Source organism: Scomber japonicus, chromosome 7 (genome assembly GCF_027409825.1).
Source record: "Scomber japonicus isolate fScoJap1 chromosome 7, fScoJap1.pri, whole genome shotgun sequence".
Lineage (NCBI taxonomy): Eukaryota > Metazoa > Chordata > Actinopteri > Scombriformes > Scombridae > Scomber > Scomber japonicus.
Genome location: NC_070584.1, coordinates 6,849,577 through 6,869,682, shown reverse-complemented (window position 1 = coordinate 6,869,682; position 20,106 = coordinate 6,849,577). Strand labels below are relative to the sequence as shown.

At 37.6% G+C, this 20,106-nt stretch overlaps 1 protein-coding gene across 1 annotated transcript; it reads left to right on the top strand.

Moving 5' to 3' along the window:
* Positions 1–9,406: 9,406 nt before the first annotated feature.
* Positions 9,407–19,962, top strand: brdt (bromodomain, testis-specific). Its single transcript, XM_053321881.1, has 19 exons — positions 9,407–9,583; positions 9,763–9,900; positions 10,060–10,198; positions 10,395–10,516; positions 10,690–11,040; positions 11,138–11,266; positions 11,993–12,190; positions 12,273–12,451; positions 12,546–12,835; positions 12,969–13,082; positions 13,193–13,345; positions 15,675–15,730; positions 15,833–16,004; positions 16,400–16,470; positions 17,932–17,995; positions 18,090–18,190; positions 18,415–18,605; positions 18,787–19,006; positions 19,109–19,962. Exons 1-19 carry the CDS (start codon positions 9,473–9,475, stop codon positions 19,172–19,174), a joined length of 2,865 nt encoding a protein of 954 aa, XP_053177856.1. The 5' UTR covers positions 9,407–9,472; the 3' UTR covers positions 19,175–19,962.
* Positions 19,963–20,106: the final 144 nt, after the last annotated feature.

The window sequence follows — 20,106 nt, the reverse complement described above, 5'->3', positions numbered from 1 at the left end:
TCTGTAATCACAATACACATAAACATCAATTGCGCATTTGGCTTCTAATCCATTTCCGTGGCTTTTACTATTAGCATGTGAAATATTTTGTGACTGCTTTTCACAAGACATTTTTGTCACATACTTTAATTTCACCACCCCACAACCCTAATCACAAGCACTAAACTGTGCGCAGGATGATTTCTCTGTGTGAAATCTCTCCTGAACAAATACCGCATTGCTTCACTGGGATATCAGATTTTTCCAGTGAAAGGAAGATGCTGTGTGACTGGGTACAACATAAATGTCAGCTTAGTGATTTACCGCTAATGAGATGGCACCTGTGACAAGAGGGAAGGAAACTTTTGTTGTGGAAAACACACGGAAAAAGAAAAAAAAAGGAAGAGAGAAAGGAGAAAAAAAACACTCATGTGCTGCTTTTGAGAGTTGACAAGGAAACGCTCAAAGGGATCAAATTATTTTACATCTCATACATATGCATGTCTCCGTTAAAGTGTTCCACTTTGTTTATTTACACTGTGTTAGGGTTGTGAGTACAGCTGAGATGAAGGGGAATAGAAAGCGTAACAGTGCATCAAAGACGCGTGCAATCTGAAGCATCCTCACATTCCATTAATGTAACTCCACTCTTTGAGTTTGTATTGACCCAGTTGATTTCTCCTGCTGTCAAGTCCAACATAGCACTGTCAGAACTATCATGACACTCTGCTAATGTCACCAAGTGTTAGCGCATATAATAACAAATGTAATACAGAACTTCAAATATGGAGCTCTTTTATTTGATTTAGACTTACTTGAGAATTTTCAGTGGTGATATAATGAGTGTACTTACTAATATGTGGAGTTTATGCAATTTCTGTATAGTTTTGATTGATTTTGCACACTCAATTTTACATTTTTGTCATACAGTGCTTCATAAATCAACCAATCAACCATAATGCAATATGCTTTTCAGGCAGCGCTCTACCAACATTATGTGAAATTCAGTTATCTCATCACTCAGTGCTACTCAGCCTGTTGACTTCAACTTCAACTTTATTCATATAGAGCTTTAAACACAACATAAGTGATTTAAAGTCTGTGTTACAAAGGTGGTGGAGGTGTGGGGATGGAAAGATGTTGATATTTAGGAGGCAGGGGGTAGATAGGGAAATATGCTATACGGTTGCATTATGGGAAATGTAGGATCCAGTGTGTTTGGAGCTTGATGCATAGGCCTAATAGGGGACAAAAAAAGTCACTATATTTTGGATTCTGATGCATCCCGTTTGACCATTCTTTCCCCCAACTGCATGGAAGTGCAATACTAAACTGACTTAACTATTGGAGTGCTGCTTTAACATCTCTGTAATGAACACATGATGGAAAACAGGCAGAAAAACAAACTGTAATGTGACAAACTTGTACTAAGATTCCATATGATTGCCAAGTCATCCTTTAAAAAAAAAAAAAAAAGAAGTGTAGCCTCTCAATGCAGGACTTACACATTCAATGATGTTACATTCTCATATCGGCATGTCGAGTTTATTTGTATAACTTTCGACCACAGAGTTGACTCAGAGTGCTTTACAGACAGCACATACTGTAAATGCATTAAAACCATTTTTAAGCCACAATGAAGGGAAAAATAAAACCAAATGAAACGCTTTGTCATGTTTATTTGGAGAGCACGATGTCATACAAAAGCACTTCATATGATAAAGCGTTATTTTACTTTGAATCAGGTTGCAGTGATCTGTGTAAATTAATAGAATAACTTTTGATCACAGTGAAATTCCCCTTTGCTTTGTCCCTGGTCCAGAAAGGTCTCCGGGACACTCTAAATATTTGATTTGGGCAGGGATTGTTATTGGATTGCTGCTGACTTGAGTTGCAGGGAGTTATCAGATGGCCAGAGTGCAGAAGGGATTCACCGCCTCATGCTTTCTCAATCACAGAAACACCACAAGAAAAAAAAAAGAAAGAAGACAAACTTAACATTAAAACTCCAACTGGTTATTGGCACTATGCTGTGACTTTGAATGGCGCAGGACAGTATCTCATATGTTCTCACTTTGATTTTAAATACCTATCAGTAGCAGAAAAGAAGAGATTGTTCCGTCTTGTTATGCTGGGTTTTATACCCTAAATCATAACAGGCACACATCTGAATCCCGTTTAAGTGTGGCCTTTGCTTTTTAATTCATTTAAAACATAAACCACATGCCAACAGACCGCTCCAAAGCTTTTTCCTGAACGGACTTCCCATCTCTTACCCACAGCATAAGTGGCACATTAAAACCACAGCCTCTGGTCATACTAATTCAGCCTATTTATTAAACAATTAGACTCATCAGCATCCCTCTTATACCTGCAGTCTATCACATTTACTCCCCTCTCTCTTACACTGCATCTAATAAAGCTGAAAAATACCAAAGTGTACATAATGTGCTCATAAAATTGGACTTTTCGATGGTCTTGTTAGTATGTGGAGAGTAGTTTATAAAGCGGGACTTTGACACGGAATGATAAAACTGTAAGCAACACATTCCAAACAAAGAGTGCTTGTGTTATCGTTTGGTAAACACAAATATGTGGATTCTGTTGCCCTCTTATGGATGATGCAGACCAAGTTAATCCTGACACTGAAAAGCCTGCTGCATGTTTCTGTTTTGGTATTATTTACTGACTGATTCAGACAATCAAGCAGTATTGGTAGTAGTAGTATAGTAGTACTAGTAGTAGTAATGATGGATGGAATACTTTCCTTAAGTAAAGGTGGACCATAATGTAAAAATAGTCCATTACAAGTAAAAGCCTTGTATTCAAAAGTGGAAGTATTATCAGCAAATTGTACTTATAGTATTACAAGTAAAAGTGCTGATTATGCATGAAATGGTCCCTGTCAATTTGACATTACTATATATTCATTACTGGGTTAATTATTAAATGAATATAATGGAGTAAAAAGTGCAATATTTTCCTCTGACATTAAGTATAAAGGTACATATAACTGTAACTGAAATACTCCAGTAAAGCAAGTTAGAAACATATTTGAATATAGCAACATACTTGAATAAATATACTTAGTTACATTCCACCACTGAGTATCAACGGTCAACTTTTTTCTCGCTCACTCACTTGTTTTTTGCAGAGTTTATATTTATTCATTGAATAACAAACAGGCCTTGTTACTCCTCACATTTGGACCATCAGCGGGCGGGGCCTCTTCCTATATGACCTCCTCCCTCCTGAACAAGCTTCCTGTCATTGTCAAGGCAACAGACACTGTGTCAGTATTTATGGCCAGATTCAAAAACTCATTTACTACATCTGACAATCTGGCTTACTGTCCATTCATCACCTTGTCTAAACTTCCTCGCGCTTTGTGTGCTGTGTAGAGTGCTGTGTTGTGTATGTAGTGTTCTCCTAAAATGTACTAATAGTGCTCTCTGCCTCCAAGTGTGCATGAAAATTTAATGGCTTTGCTGGAGTACAATGCTAAATATAATGTAGTTGATTTTTCCTAATTCTAAACATATTCAACACAACCTCCTGTGTTTGATTTCATAAGTTAAATGACATGATGCAACGTCATTAAAAAAAGGGCTCACTCATCAATGGAATAATGTAAATATTTCAGTCAATCACTTTAGGTATGAAAAACATTCAACACAATCTCATTCCATAAGCCTCTGGTTTGGATCACACATTTTTTGCTTGTGGCTCCATCTTGTGGACAGAAAGTGCCACTGATAAAGAAGAGACTTTTAGTTTGAAGGATGTGAAGTGTCGGCCGTTTTAAAAGTGTAATGTTTTCCCAAGTTACCTGCATTGCAGTTTTTGGTATGATTATACAGTAAAATATAATGCAACCAACTGGCTTACCAACCATTACATATAATATATAGACAGCATGGGAGCAGGGTTATTATAGTTAACTCAAACTGAGATTAAAACTAGCAGTGAGAAAAATGAAAATTACAATGAACAATTCAAAACAAAATAAAACAATACCTAATTGCAGATAAAATCAGATATGTTTTTGTTGTCACAGACCATTTAAAGTTTTGCTTTTGATTTAGCTCCAGGTGATAATTACTGAGCTCTGCTGTAGGTTGAGCATTGTTAATGGTTAAAGAATAAAATAATAAAATGGCTTTGGACAATATGGTACTATGAGTTGGTAACCCATATTTGGTGTAATGCATTCTTTTTTCCTTTTCAGCTTCTAAAAAGGCTTTCCCCCTAATGCCTGAAAAAGTCAAACTATATAAAAACTCAAATTAAAATAAAATGATGTAATCACTTGTTAAACTAACTAAAACTAAACTGAAATTAAAAAAACAAAAAACTGAGCATCTAAATGAAAATAAAAACTATCAAAACTACCATGGGACAAGTCATAGTTAGTAAATAAAGGCCACATCATCATGGCTGAACATTATATTCATGTTTGTAATGGTAAAGTAAAATGCATTTGCAATTTTCTTGATTCAGGAAATAATGATGACCAATCATTCGGGTCAGAACCATGCTGTCGACCTGTAAAGACCAGTGACACATGATAAGATAAGATAAGATAAAGTAAGATAAGCTAAGATGTATTTTTATTGATCCCCCTTGGGAGTAATTCAAATTGACACAGCGGTACAGTGGAAAAAAGTAGCAGCATGAGGGTGCACTAAAAATAGAACCAACAATAAATAAGACAAAATAGGATAAAATAAAATACTATGTACAGTAAAATGGATCTTTGTGTAAAAAAATCAGTGTGAATGTTCCTAAGATTTATGTACAGAATATACCCTCATACACATAAATACTAATGTGCAATGTGCAAAAAATCTGAGATATATATATTTGCAATGTTCCTGGGATTTACACAATAAGGTAAAGTAAATATTCTCCTGCATACTGCTGTACATGTGCAGCATCAGTCTTTTTTTGACTGTGAGTGATTGACGTGTAGTTTGAGTCTTAACCTAGTCCTAGTCAGTGGAGTGGGAGGTACTGGGATCTGTGCAGTCTGATGGCTGATGGTATGAAAGAGCCTTACTAATACTGGTATAGGCCTATGCAAATAAACATGACCTATTGTTTTTATGCAATTAATGATGCTAGTCCATGTGTATTAAGTTTATTGAACTATCATTTTATTAAAACCTTGTGTTCACGTTGATGAACAAAATAAAAGTAACCCAGCTTAATTGCTACAGACATCATAAATCAGCTGTCCATTGATGTTGTATGAGAACAAATCAAATACAACATATACACACAGGAAGTCATATTGTGTGTAGTTCGCGTGACTCCTGTAAAGATCAGCTTCACCACCTTCTTCTAATCCTCTGGACTAGTGAACTAGGCTACTTGTAGACTTTCGGCGATATATACTAATAGAGAGTGTTGTTTAAACGTAACTGATTCTACATGGTGGCCACACATGTTCCCACTTCTGTATTGCTGCCTTTTTGGGGTTGGTCGGTTTTACCTGAACAGTGAAAGCACGTTTTCCGCTTCTGGCTCTAGCACGTGAAATCACCGTTTCCGTTCCAGCGGAGCCTCACACACTTCACCCTCCTCCGGCAGTCAGAGCACCGCTTCCCGGTCGCTGCCACGGTTCGTCTTTCACAGGGCGAAAACTCAAGACAAGTGACATTATTTACAGGAGGTTTGGTGACAATTAGTATTCGCATCGATTCATAATGCTCCAGGATGCTTCCGTGACATCGAGTTGTTGCATTTTACATTGAAAGAACTCAGTAAAAACAAATACTGACCTAATGCTTTAAACAAAACATAGTTAGCCGCAGATTTGCTGGTGACACAGTGGTTTGTATTTGTATTTTTTTTTGCCCATGAAAAAAGTTATGTCCATGCAGAAAAGCAAATAGTTTTGACCAATCAGTCGTAGCGCCAGTAGCAGACGGGTATAAATGTGAGTCAGTTGCCGTAGAGACGTCTGTCTGCCACTGAAGAGTAGAACGCAAGAGCCGGTGATATCTCGTAAGGTAATGCTTGTGAAACGCTGTGTTTGCTTGTATTTCTATTAAAGTAGCTCCTGTCGTTTCTGCTACTCGAGTCAAACATGTGAGACGGCTAACATAAGATGCTAAACGTGCCCGTAACGTTAAAAATCGACTAGATTTCAATATATATCGTTAGCCGTACGTTAGCTGCGTTAACGTTAGCTACGTCAGACGCTTGCGCCAATTGATATTACAGGGAAAACGCTACTAATAAGACATACAGGGGCTTGTTTTGGTAGGTAAAGCATCTAACTAACAGCTAGCTATTTACTGTTGTTCCGATGTGTCAGTCAACTAGCAGTCGGGGTGAAGTTGCGGCGGCTAGCTACGTTAGCATTTTGAACTGGTTATCAACAGTAGCTGAATGTTACTGGGTATGCTAACGTTACCGTTTTGCCATCGGACGTTAACGAAGCTAATGCAGTTTTTAAACGAGGCTCTGACAGTAGCTAACGTTAGCTTCGTTCAGGCCTTTTCATTTTGACACAGTTAACCTGTGCTGTTAGCACCGTGGAGGCTAAATGCTAAAGTAACCAGTGGGCGTGTTGGTGCTTTCACGTGTTGGCCCGACCACTGTCAACAGTGCAGTAGTCAGTGATCAGTCCTCTCCGCCCAATACTATATGACTAATGTTTGAAAAATGCAAGATAAAGCGTTAATGTAAACTTAAACATCTCAGTGCTTCTAATCTCCGTCCGTTTAAGATACTGGCATCACAAATGAGTGTGTTGTAACAATACAACATTAAAACTTTGGGTCAAATCTGTACAGGACAGACTTAAATACATCCAGTCACCCTGTGTCAGGCAGCAGTGTGTTTGCAGTAATGACAGTTATTGTGAGCTGAAAAAATTTGAAATGACTTTATTCCAGATTATTAGATTGGTGTTGACATGTAGACAGGTTTTGCCATAGTGTTTTCAAACAGCCAAACTAACAGAACCAGTATGTTTCAGAAGGTTTATACTTAAATGTGCACAGTTGTCTGTTGGTTAACTGGTGTAGAAGTTTAAAGTTTTCATAATTTTGGTATCATATTTAATGATAGACATGATGTGTACACTGCTTACGTGCTCATTTATATTCTCTAATATCGATGGTGAAATGCAATGTGTTCTGGCGGTTTTCATAACTATACGTTTAGCTTTCGTCTTGACTGCAACCAAAATTTTGTGGCAGCCATCTTTATGCATACTAAAAGATTATCTTAATTGATCAGATTTTGCCAATATTGGGCACAGACTGTAAAAGTTTAAGTAAAACAGTTTGAAGTGAATCTGTTTCTGGATTGTTCCTAACAGGAAAAAACCCACATCAGACTTTTACAGTAGTATAGAGTGATGTATCTTCATATTGTTTTGTTTTGAAGGTCAACAACAATGATTTGCACAAAACAATATCCATTCATTGTGTTTTCAAATAACTGATATCACCTCCATGAAATGCCAGAATGATTACAAATGCCCTGATCTTAGTAAGTTCTTGACACCCAAATGATGTCCTCAAGTTGTTTGTCTGACCAGCAGTCAGGTAACCTGCAACAATTACTCAATTAATCACTTAGTTACCAACTATTAAATTAACCAGTATTTTGAGAATTATTTTGAGTCAAATTTTTAAATAAAATCATCACATTCTGATTCAATCTTCTCAAATGTGAATATTTTCTGTTGTCTTTATTTTTGTATGATAATAAACCAAACACATATCTTTAGGTTGTGGACTGTTGGTCGGGACTAAACAAGGCATGAGAGGACTTCACATTTTGCTTTGGGAAACAGTAATAGACATTTTACAAAGTTTTCTGACATTATAGACCAAATAACTGTTGATTAACTGAGAAAATAATCAACAGCTTAATTGATTAAAGCAGAATTGTTTACAGGTAAGAAGCTGAAACTAGTAAATGCAGATAGTTTGACTTCATAAACAACTTCAACATAAGATGAAAACAGCCAATAATTAATCTTATATACTATTGATCAATTAATTGAGTGATTGTTTTAGCTGTAGGTGAAGGTCCTTTTTTGTAAACATACTTTTTGTATGATAGAATAAATGAACACCAAACAGTAAATGATTTAGAGTCCATCAGTTGAATGGTAAAGCTTCTCCCACACACGTTGCTACTTGAAGTTGGTTAGACAGGCAGGGCCTGAGCTGCTCTGGATTTAATATGTATGAAAGCATTGTCTTCATTTGTCGTCTTTTTGAAAAATAAAAAATGGAAATAAGACACGGATGTTTTTATGTAAATTGTTTGGGTTGGGTTACAAATAAAATATCAATAAATTGGTTTGTGTGATGAAAATCAATCTGAACATTGAAAAGACAATGTTTAAAGTGGCAGGAATGAAAAATTCTTCATTGTATGGCCCCACTTTTGTGAACCTGCTTGGATATGAATTAATTTGGCTATTTGCATCAACAACCATAGATTTAGCTTATGTCTCCATATAAAATGGCTTAGAAGAGCAAACGCATAGTATATACTATCAGTTAGAAAGAAAGAACTTAAATCATAAGACAGGAGTCCAATGTTACTGTAAGTTTATTCACAAATGTTTGCTCTTCTGTGCTAATTATGTGCACATTCAAAACATCTTTCAGAACTGGCTATGACGCCTTCAGCTGACAGGAAGCCATTAGCTCAGTCTTTGTGAATTTTCCACATGAATGCATGGCAGGGATTGTTGGACATATTATATTGGTGTAGTATGACATTTTCTCTATTACCTCTCCAGTACTTAACCTTTTGAAATATTGATAGTGAAACATTGATCTACAGTGGTCTAGTTTCACATAGCTCTCACAGTGAATGGTGCAGTAAGTCATAGAGATGCTGTAGATGGCAGCATTACTCAGGTTTAGCAGTAAATATGCTCCCTGTCTGCCTCTTTGAATGTACTGTCACTGTTCTGTGATTCCTTTTGGTTTTACACAGAGAACAATGAAGCACTTTAATTCATGCGCACATTAATAAGGTACATCCAGTCATCAAAACTACCATGTATTTAATTCATTAATATTAAATAATAGTCTATAATGCAATTTTTACATACCCTTAATTAATTATTATACCTCTGTGCTGGCGACAGTTATGGCCACAGGCAAAATACTATCTTATCATGCTGTTTGAGAACATGCTGTGTGATAAGCAAATCAATGTTCTTACTTAAAGCCATGATTGCACTGATGATAAAGTAAATGTTTAATACTATAGACTAGATTTCATCATGTATTTTGTATGAACCTGAATTGTTACTGAAGCATTGGAAACTACTCTTCACTTCTTGTTCAGGAAAACGTGTGATGAGAGCTAAGTCACAGCGAGCCAAAGTTCCGGCAGTTTCCCCTCTTCATGGCCTTTGGACTACACGATGTCTGAAATGAAAGCAGGTCCACCTGTGAGTGGAAACCCCCCTCCCCCGGAGTTCATTAATCCCAAAACGCCTGGGCGCATGACCAATCAGCTGCAGTATCTGGATAAGGTGGTGATCAAAGCTTTATGGAGGCATCACTTTTCGTGGCCCTTCCGTCAGCCTGTTGATGCAGTGGCTCTGCGTCTCCCAGTAAGCCATATCTCATCAACCTCCTCACTCTTAAATGTGTTGTCCAGATGCAGCTTTTAGCATTTGAAGCTAAAGTTAAATCTTACACATTTTGTCTTAATAGATGAGTTAAATTAGGCAGCATTTTTTTAAAAGCAAAGACTTTGGTGTATTTATGTCAGTGCCTTTTTTCTCTCCAGGATTATTATTCAATTATCACAAATCCTATGGATCTGAGCACTATTAAGAAGCGTCTCCAGAACAAATATTACTGGCAAGCACTTGAATGTATCCAAGACTTCAACAACATGTTCACCAACTGCTACATGTACAATCGGGTAAGAAGAAATTGTACATTACACCATGAATGTATAACACACACAGAAATAATAGGCCTCCTGAGAATTAGTTGTAATGTGTAAAGTTCACTAATTATGCATTTATCCTGAGAATGCTTTGATTTGATTTTATTGTAATGTATACATTTCTTTCCACAGCCTGGAGATGACATTGTATTCATGGCGCAGACATTGGAGAAGCTTTTTTTGCACAAACTTTCTCAAATGCCTAAAGATGAGTGTGAAGTCACAACACTAACTGTAAAAGACCCAGTAAAAGGGAGGAAGACCAATACAGGTACACTGCAAAATAACTGCATATTAATTCTTTTGGAAAAAATGATGATTAAATATGTGAAATACCCTCAAATATTCCAATGTAAGAACACAAATCTTGCAGTAACATCTGGATGGTAACTGCATGGCTTTGTTTTACTGTTTAACATTATATGTGATTGGTGCACATGTTTTTCTTCTTACCTCTTGTCATGCAGTTGCATTGAAGCAGAGATCCCTTGTGTCAGAGGTTGTTCTCCAGCAGACCGTGACAGTCATTCCTCCTGATGTGCCTCATCCCATCCCACCCATCCAGCTCTCTGAGCAAATCGATGCAACAGTAAGTATTCAAATGGTTCACCAGCAACTTTGTAACTGCATCTTTTTAAGAGAGGTGATGTAGACAAAGCATAGCAGGGTCAAACTTTGAAAATCGAATTTATTTGTCTCGCCTATTACTCATGCTGCCATAGTGATTCACTGTTTTCATACAACCCTTTTCTCTATATTTAGATTAAAAAAGGTCTTAAGAGGAAGTCAGACCCCACACCCCCCACCACCTCAGCGATCACCAGCAGAGAGGGCTCCCTTACTGACCAGTATTCAGCACCTTGCATATTATTGAACAGGAGAGGCAGTGGAAGGCCCATCAAACCTCCTAAGAAAGACTTGCCTGCGTTTGAGAGCAAAAAGATCAAACTGTCTGATCAGCTGAGGTGCTGCAATGATATCCTGAAGGAGATGCTCTCAAAAAGGCACTATGCATATGCGTGGCCCTTCTACACTCCTGTTGATGCAGTTGCTTTGGGTTTGCATGACTACCATGACATTATCAAACAGCCTATGGACCTGAGTACCATCAGGGTAAGTACATGATGATGCATAGTTAGAATATACAACAGTGAAATTCAATATATGCAATATAGCACTTTTGTACTGACTCAAAATATAATTTCCTCAGAAAAAAATAGATGAGCGACAGTACGCAAGCGCAAAAGAGTTTGCTGCTGACGTCAGACTGATGTTCTCCAACTGTTACAAATACAATCCACCTTCACATGAAGTCGTCTACATGGCAAGAAAACTGCAGGTATGGATTTTCTTTTCTGTCGAGTCAGCAGGACAAACATCAAACAAGTTATATTCATTAGCCGTAATGATTTAGAATGGAAATGCATTGGACATATTCCTGGTGTTGATATACTCAGCACCTGCTGCTGGCACAGACAGTGTAGACATGTATGGGCAAAATTACCCCTGTTTATAAGCATTCCCATCTGCTGAGATTGCATATCCAGTTATTTTAATGCCTTGTTGGCAGATGTGCACACCTCTCCAAAATATCCCTAAAAAATGTCACTTACACCTGTCGTCCTTTCAGTTAAAAACCTGCAGTGTCAGGAATATGTGCAGTGCACCTGCAGTGTTTGTGATGCAGACAGTACCTTCATCTATTATTTAAATCTTGTGATACACCAGAATCTAATAGTCTTTGACCTACCATTTCTCTTCACAGATTCCAACTTTATACAGGAAGATCATTTGTATAGTGTTAGACCTTTTTTACCGAGTAACTAATATTACTTTATATTTAGTAGTACCATCTTAATACAGATCTTTTCTTCAAATACATTTCTAATGACTAATGTCAATCCAGTAAGGATACAATCAGCAGTTCTGCATTAGAAAACATGCATGAAGCTTTGATATGTTTTGTACTGTGTTCCTCTCTGTTTTCTATAATATGAATTGGGGGGGGGTCAATGTTCTACATGTGTGCTACTGCTGTAAAAACATTTGAATTTGCCATCAACAGGATGTTTTCGAGGCCCGATATTTGAAGGTTCCACAAAAGCCAGACGGTTGTCCCGTACCTCGTCAGCGAGTCGACAAGGTGAAAGGAGAAAGAGCTGAAAGTCCATCAAGCTCAGCAAGTTCAGAAAGTGAAAGCTCTTCGGAGCCAGAAGGTTCATCAGAGGAGGTGTCTCTGCAGCTGGCTAATCTAGAGGAGAGGGTTGGTACTCTACTTGGCAGTGAAAATGGCATTGGGGATTTTGCTATTCACTTCAGTGCATCTTATTCAATTGTATTTTCAGTTGAAAGCAGTTAGCGATCAGCTGAAGAGACTCTCCCAAGAGCCCCTGATGAAACCAAAGAAGAGAGACAAGTTGAAAAAGGAAAAAAGATCGAAAGAAAGGGACATCGCTAGGCTGAAGTACAAATCCTCCAAATACAAATCTGTCGTAGAAAAAATGACCAACAAGAGCTCGACTTTGTACGTACGCCTCACTTCATGTTTCAACTTAGTAACAAGTAATGTCAAACAGCTTATCCTGTTGATGATATCAGATTTATGTATGCGTGTGTAGGCATGGCAACAAACACAATATTCATGGAGCACCCGTAAAATGTGAGGCAGAGGCTCCGTCAATACCAATGACTTACCAGGAGAAGAAGCAGCTGAAACTGGACATCGACAAGCTGCCCGGTGACAAACTGGGAAAGCTGGTGAGCATCATTCACGCCAGGGAGTCCTGTCTGCGAGATTCTGCTCCAGAGGAGATTGAAGTTGACTTTGAAATGCTCAAGACATCCACACTGAGAGCCTTGCAGAGGTTTGTCGCAGCGTGTCTGAAGAAATGCAACAAGAGCGTCAGCAGTAAGTACAGTTCAATCCTTCTCCTCCTAAAGCTTTCCTCTCTTTTTTTATCAGATTTAATTTGCAAAATGAAAGCTTTTAAAAATTATCTCTACTATGATAATGGAATGTTTTTTTTATCTCTGTCCTGCAGAAAAAAAGCTGGTGAAGCCCACTGAAGGAGTGCAGACTGGGAAATTAAAGGACTCTGGAAGATCTCAAGTTGTCAGTAAAGAGCAGCGAGTGATTAAGAAGAAAAAGCCCCTAGGTAAGAACTGAATCTGATTATCTAACTGTCAAAAATCCCGCTTCTACGTGTGAGTCATTGGTTGTAAAAATAACATAAAGTCAACTTTGAGACTTTGTTATTGTTTACAGCCAAACCCGTTGCATCCCCTGACCCCAGTTGCCCATCACGCCTCAGTGAAAGCAGCAGCAGCAGCAGCAGCAGCAGCTCGTCATCCAGCTCTGACAGCAACAGCAGCAGCAGTAGTCATTCTAGTGCTTCTGATAGCAGTGACTCTGAATCAGGTTAGCTGCTCTCCTCAGCACTTTTTCCCCTCACCTAGCTGTGTTTCACCTTCCCATCTCTCCTTTCAAAGGGGATAAGCCACGGGTACAATTCACCTCTGTGCCTTACCGCTACCTTTCTGCTGGTTGCATGCCTAATATTAAAATGGTTATGTATGTTTGCACCTTCATCACATGTTGTGTTCATTCTTTCTCCCCCACATATGGTGATAGTGATGATCTTTTTTTTTTCTTATTTATAAGGTGGGTCTTTTTTTAGGTTGCTAAAATACATTTTGCTGCAGATTTTTTATTTTTATTTTATTTGATTCAGTTTATTTGATGGGGACAGTGCAAGTTAACATAGTATCACTTCCAATCATTACAAACAAGTTGAAATACTGGTGTTCTGCATACAGCTTACAGCTATTGCTAGTTTCCAGCTCCAGTCCCTAGTTAGGCTTTTAGTAACAGAAAGAAAAAAAGAAAAAAATCAAGTATGCAAGTTACATAATATTTAAAACATTTAAAGTCCTGCCATATTAAAAATGCATACAGCTCTGATTTAGCTTCAGCCAGATGTTAATGCATTTATTAAAAACCTTTATATCTTCAGTTATTTTTATTTCTGTTGGTAGTGTGTTGCACATTTGAGAGGCCGTTATGAAAAAGGCTGACCGCCCCAAAGGATGTCTTACAGCAAGCAATTTTACAATTGTCACTTGTCATGCCCCTAGTGGTCCTATTACTATTCTGCCTGCTGACAAACTTAATATAACATCTGGTGCTAAATCTGTGCCAGTACTCCAGCTCATATCTACTGCAGGTTATACACTGACTAAGGATAAGCACTTTACACTCCACTTCAAAAAAGTCCAAAACTTTCCCTTTAACACCAGGCTGAAAAGGACCCAAACCAAACACTAAAGTGATGTAACTATGCATTTCCATACCCTGGAGTACAGTTCACTGTAAGGTGAGAGTAAGTATGTTTTGGACCTAGATAAAAGTATAAATCCTTCATTTTTAAAACTCATACTCACAAACTTAAGAATAAAAGCTATTCATCAAATTTCTTAGAACTTAATGTAGCAGCGCTCCAGAGCTCTCTTAAGGTGGTTAAGAGTCCTTGATGTCTGTAGCATATATTTTGGAAAGGCATATTTTGGAGTGATTATACTCAAATATCATTGGTTGTAATGAAATCTTAACTTAAGCTTTTTTTTCCAATTTACTCTTTATTCTTTGTATATACATTAGATTGTAATAAATCTCATGTTAATTGCTACCGGATAGAGAAGTAAAATTAACTTTAAAAACTAATGAAAAATATGGCAGATTCAGGGTAAATTAATGGCTGTGCCCCAGATTCATACAATGAACTAATTCTAGGCAGGTTTTTGAAGAGGTATTGTGTTGAGCTTGGCAAAACAACAAAAGCATACTCAAAATATAATTGGTTTGCTATCTAAAAAGCTCTTGACTTACATTGTGCTGTTGATATAATGCAATGCACAAAGGAAAACGAGGAGCTGCTTACAGCTGGACAAGAACATCTCAGAAAACAATAGATTACAATTGGAATTTTGATTTAACAAAAAAAAACAACAACCTCAAAGCCATATTTTTATTATCTTTAAGTGGTGGCAGTATTATGAAGTTACAGTTTGACTGCCTTTGCACTGTGCACATATTGCAGCAAGTATAAACAGTGTAGAGTCTTGATACTAAACTGCATACCATGAATATTAGTATCATATACATTCACCAATCACTTTATTAGGAACACCTGTACAGTCTAATGTAATCCAGTACAACATCTCTGCCATCTGTTTAATTGTTGGGGTTGTAGGAAGGGGGGGGGGTGTGATGATGTACTTGGGTGCCAAATATTGAAAAGTGTTCCTAATATTTTGCTACCCTTATTTATGTTAATAGAGTGGACAAAATATTAGGAACACTCCTCAATATAGTGCACTTCAGTACACCACTTCCCAATCTAAATGCATGTTTTCAATTACAATATAATAGTCCAGGTCAAAATTGGAGCTAATCATTGGTGCTGTATTTGCCTAATATTGTGCTTTGGTTACTTAAGCCAAGTGTTTGGAAATGATTTGTGTTGCTTAATTAAAACATGAAAAGCTATTCAAAAGAAATGGCTTGAATTTTGTCAAGGGGTTAGGGTTGCAATACACATGATTTTACTGTCATGTAATCACACATCCTTTTACATTACCCCAAAAAACTGTCCAGTGTTATATTTTTGACATAAACAGATTTTTTGGTGTTTTGGGGAAGGTCTGCCTGATTGTGTAGTCTGTAAATGATCAATGTGCATGTCTTTCAGTGCCAAAAACAAAGAAGCAGAAAGGTAAAGACTCTTGCCAAAAGGTTAAGACAAAGGTAAATACATCTCATTTCTTGACTGTTGTACTCAAAATCAATTCATGGTGAGGACAGAAATGTTGGTTATAATGAAATGTAAGAATGCAATTTCTCCTTAAGTCAAAGGTGACTCGTGCTGCTGGTAATAAGCAGATACTGGAGACAAAAGATTCATCAAAAGCCCCAGTTAAGACTTGCCAGCCTCCTCCTGCTATCACAGCACAGACTAAAGACAACTCCACTCAGCCTCATGCAGACCAGATCTGTAATGACATGACTCTGTCACCTCCAGGTAATGTATATTTACCTTTCATTTCAGGTATGGAAATGTACAGATGTTTGTGTTGAAGCTGTGGTTTTATCAGGAAAATGGGAGAGTCTCTCAGTAAGCCATGGACAATCTGACAGTTAGCTGACATTTAGCAGCATGGGAAAATACTGCACTCCTATGCTGATTTAAAGGAAAATAATCTTCTCTTTTTTCTTTTATTTTAACCATTTGAGACCATTTAAATAGGCCTTTTGTACTTGTGCATTTTTGAAATGTAACACTTTTTTTAGCCTTTCACTTGATTTTGTTTACTCCGGTCTTAAAATGTACATGCTAATGCTGATTGAGCTTTACTACACATTAGCTCTGGGTGGACATGTTGAACATCAATGTCACTATCATCTATTGTTTGACAGATTTGTCTGCCCTGTTGTCCCCCATGGCATCGCCAGGAATTTTGCTAGACTGGGCTGCCACCAGATTTGAGGTGCTTCTCATGAAATGGCAACACTCTACACCAGTGACTCTCAACCTTTTTGTGGTCAAGGACCCCCAAATTGGTAGACATCAGGTGGTGGACCCATATTTGATGGGATCCCCGTCTGATAAGGTTTTAGCTATTAAATAAGTGTCTGTCCTGTAGATTGGCAGATTAACAATGAAGAGATTGAAACCTATGAACAGAAAAGTCATTCTTATACATTCACTTAAAATATTTCCCATTTTTCTGGGGACCCCATTGAGGACCCCTGGGGTTCCTTAGACCCCAGGTTGAGAACCGCTGCTCCACACACCCTTTGCTATGTCTGTCAAAAAGACTGAAGTGTATCTTTGATAAGACAGGGTAAAAAGTATTAATGAGATCACACAGATCAGCCTATTCACTCATAAAGGTTCTATATGTACATTTCTGCCTTGTTGCTAATGTATTGTACCCTTTTGGTAGCTAGCTTGTACAGCCAGGCTGTCACAGAGCAGCAATAACAACTTCAGCCCACCTGGTTTTTACAAGCAGATGAGCAGAAATCTCCACACTGAGTGCATTACACTTCTCACGTTTACTGTTTATATATAGTTCATAAAAGCAGATACACTGAACATATAATGTTTAGATGATCTGAAGCAAAAATGGATTTTCTGCCTTGTTGCTGTTGTTCTGGTGGAATTAGTATTTAGTATTGCATTGCCACAATATAGGGAGATTTGTCAGATTGATAAAAGAAAGAGGCAGAGTTATCTTGACCTTTAGGTCATTTGGAGTTTAAAAGTATAACAGTCTGAATAAATCTCCTGCAGAGCCACAGATGACATCATACAACTATTTAATACATGCTATGCAGGACTCATCACAAACAAACTGATCTTCATCTCAGTGCTTATAAAGCCGTATCTTGTCGGATGGCGTACGATATGCCTAGAGTCTTTTAAAGCCTGAGCCACACAGGTGTTTTCATCTATGTTGGCTGATAATATCTCTTCTACTGACATGCACACATGCTTCTACATGCACACAGAGTTAACACTGTGTAATTATGAACATTGCTCCACCCAACTTCAACCTAAGCTGATTTTTAATCAGCCAGGAAATTAGCAATTAGCAAAAAGTCCTCCAGCTCTTTTCCTTTTCAGTGGTTTAGTTGGTATGTATGTTAGTATACCCACTCTGACGTCATGTAGTTATTTTGATCAACTGTGTGAATGTCAACAAATTTGGCCTATATATTTAATTAGATCTCATTACTCTCAATCATAAAAGCATTCAGGTCTTATCAGAATCACAAAAGAACCAACATGTCTGAAAAATATTTATTGATTGATTGATTATTCTCACAGTTGTATCCAGAGGCTGCCTGTTTTTATATATAGTAATGATAACACCTTTTATTTGTTTGTATTTGAATATCTTTAAATAATAGTTGTATTGGTCAAACTACATGTCACCTTTCAGCAGGGTCCAGTGCTGTCCCCTCTGAGAGACAGCCCTCTGCAGCCCAAACAAGAGACCATGTCCAGTAAGTCACTTGAAGACTCTTAACTCTTTATCACATTTTTCTAAAATGACTAATAGTTTTACTGAAGACTCATTTTTAAAAACCATCATTTCAGATTTGCCTGAAGATTTTCCTGACAGTCAGGTTACTAACATGCCTTACACCAACACAGCAAGTAAAGCTGATGAGCAGGAAAAAACCCAACTCCCCAAAAAGGTTAGCTTTGTTTAATGAAGTATAATTCTCCTGTAGAGAATGTTCATGAGTAGTTGAAGAGCAATTCTGCAGAAATTGACACTAAGGATGGGTTGCTCAGGTACATTTTATTTTAAACTGAGGACTACGGTTAAGATCGTGATGTTTTCTGCCCCTAGTGGCAGCTTTTAATTGATACTTGTTGGTGGGCAAATGCACATGGCCTTTTTTTTGTTTTTGTTTAGGACATTGTTCTGAGAAATGCTGAGTCTTGGGCCAAACTGGTGAGACAGTCAGTCAACGCAGCTGCAATCAAGTCATCAAAGGAGAGCTTCCAGCAATTCCGTAAAGCTGCAATAGAAAAGGAAGAACGAGAAAAAGCACTGAAGAAAAAACAGATGGGAGACAACAAGGAGAGGGATAGTCCTGATAATAGGTATTTCTACATATATAGATAATGCATTTCTTTAGATTCATAGTCATTTTATTTTCCAGGCTGAAATAGCTGTGAAGATGTCATTGTCTAATATCAGTGTCCTAATCCAAACTGATAAGCTTTAATGTCTGATTTTTAAAGAGAGCAACTTTTGAAGTAACAAGGACATTCTCCTTCTTAGCCTTCCAGGCCAAACAGAAAAAAATGCACAACCTGCTAAAGAAGATCCTGATTCACCAGAGAGCATTTGCACAGAGGTCACCTTAGATGTTCCCGAAGATGTGGAGCAGCAACAGCCGAAGTCTCCCGCGGAAACACAACTTGGAACCGCACAGTCCTCGGTGGATCAGGAAAGAGAGATGGCCCGCAAAAGAGAGCAAGAGCGTCGCAGGCGAGAGGCAGTGAGTATCTCCACACTCTGTTTTATTCTGCTTTTTATTTTACCTTGTACTAGTAAAATGGCATTTAATTACTGTTTTGTGTTTTTCTTTTTCTCTCTATAGATGTCTGGTATTGATATGTCTATGCAGCGGGACATCATGACTACATTTGAGCTCAACCTGGACTAATAAGAAACACCTGGGATTTACTTGAAAAATTAGCTACCTGTGCAAAACTTCTATTTGTTTGTCTGAGTGAATAACTTTCATAGGCACAAGAGCCGACTCCTCAACTGATGTGTGTTCTTGAGACTGAAAGATTAATTGTGAAAAAGTAAAAAAAAAAAAAAAAAACATTAAATAAAATATAAATGGATCTTGCCCTTAATTCATATTTGAAACGGTTAGTAAATGTCTGCACTGATGCACTCTTTAATTTGGGATGATTGGGTGTAGCACTGTCATTATTCACACCTGAATCCTGCATGTTTTTCTGTTTTTTCACATTTTGAATGAGTCCTCCTACAGTTAACAGTTGTGCATGACAAGCTGATTTAATGTGTCCACACAGAGTAGTTAAGACGCCACCTTGTTGTCATGTTTTCTGAAATGTGCAGTGTCGTTCTAGTTTTGCAGTTATCCCAGTCAGTGAACCCTTATCATCATATGTATGTTCATCCTGACTCTAAAATATACTGTTGACAAAATACTTGTTTACATGTTGATGTTACATGCACACATCCTGTGATTTATTTTATTTTTGTTCTGTAAAAAGCAAAGAAGATTAACATTTTGGTCCTTACCAATGTTTCCAATGTGGGATTGAATGAATCTCAGATCCTTATTTTTGTCTTGACTACTTGAAGATACCATACATTGTGTTAACTGTACATGCACTGCACTTTGTTGTCCATACAGTTCTGGCTGTTCCAAAGTTGTTTTTGGACATTATCAGCATATTCTGTATGTTCCAGTTTGTATATGCTAAGATGAATAGGAGTATTTTTTTTATTTACTCAAAATAATAAAGCTATTTTCACTAAGCGATCTGCATCACTTCATCATTACGTCCAGTTAGCCCGTATGGCACACCCCAAAATATTACATCTAAAATGTTTACC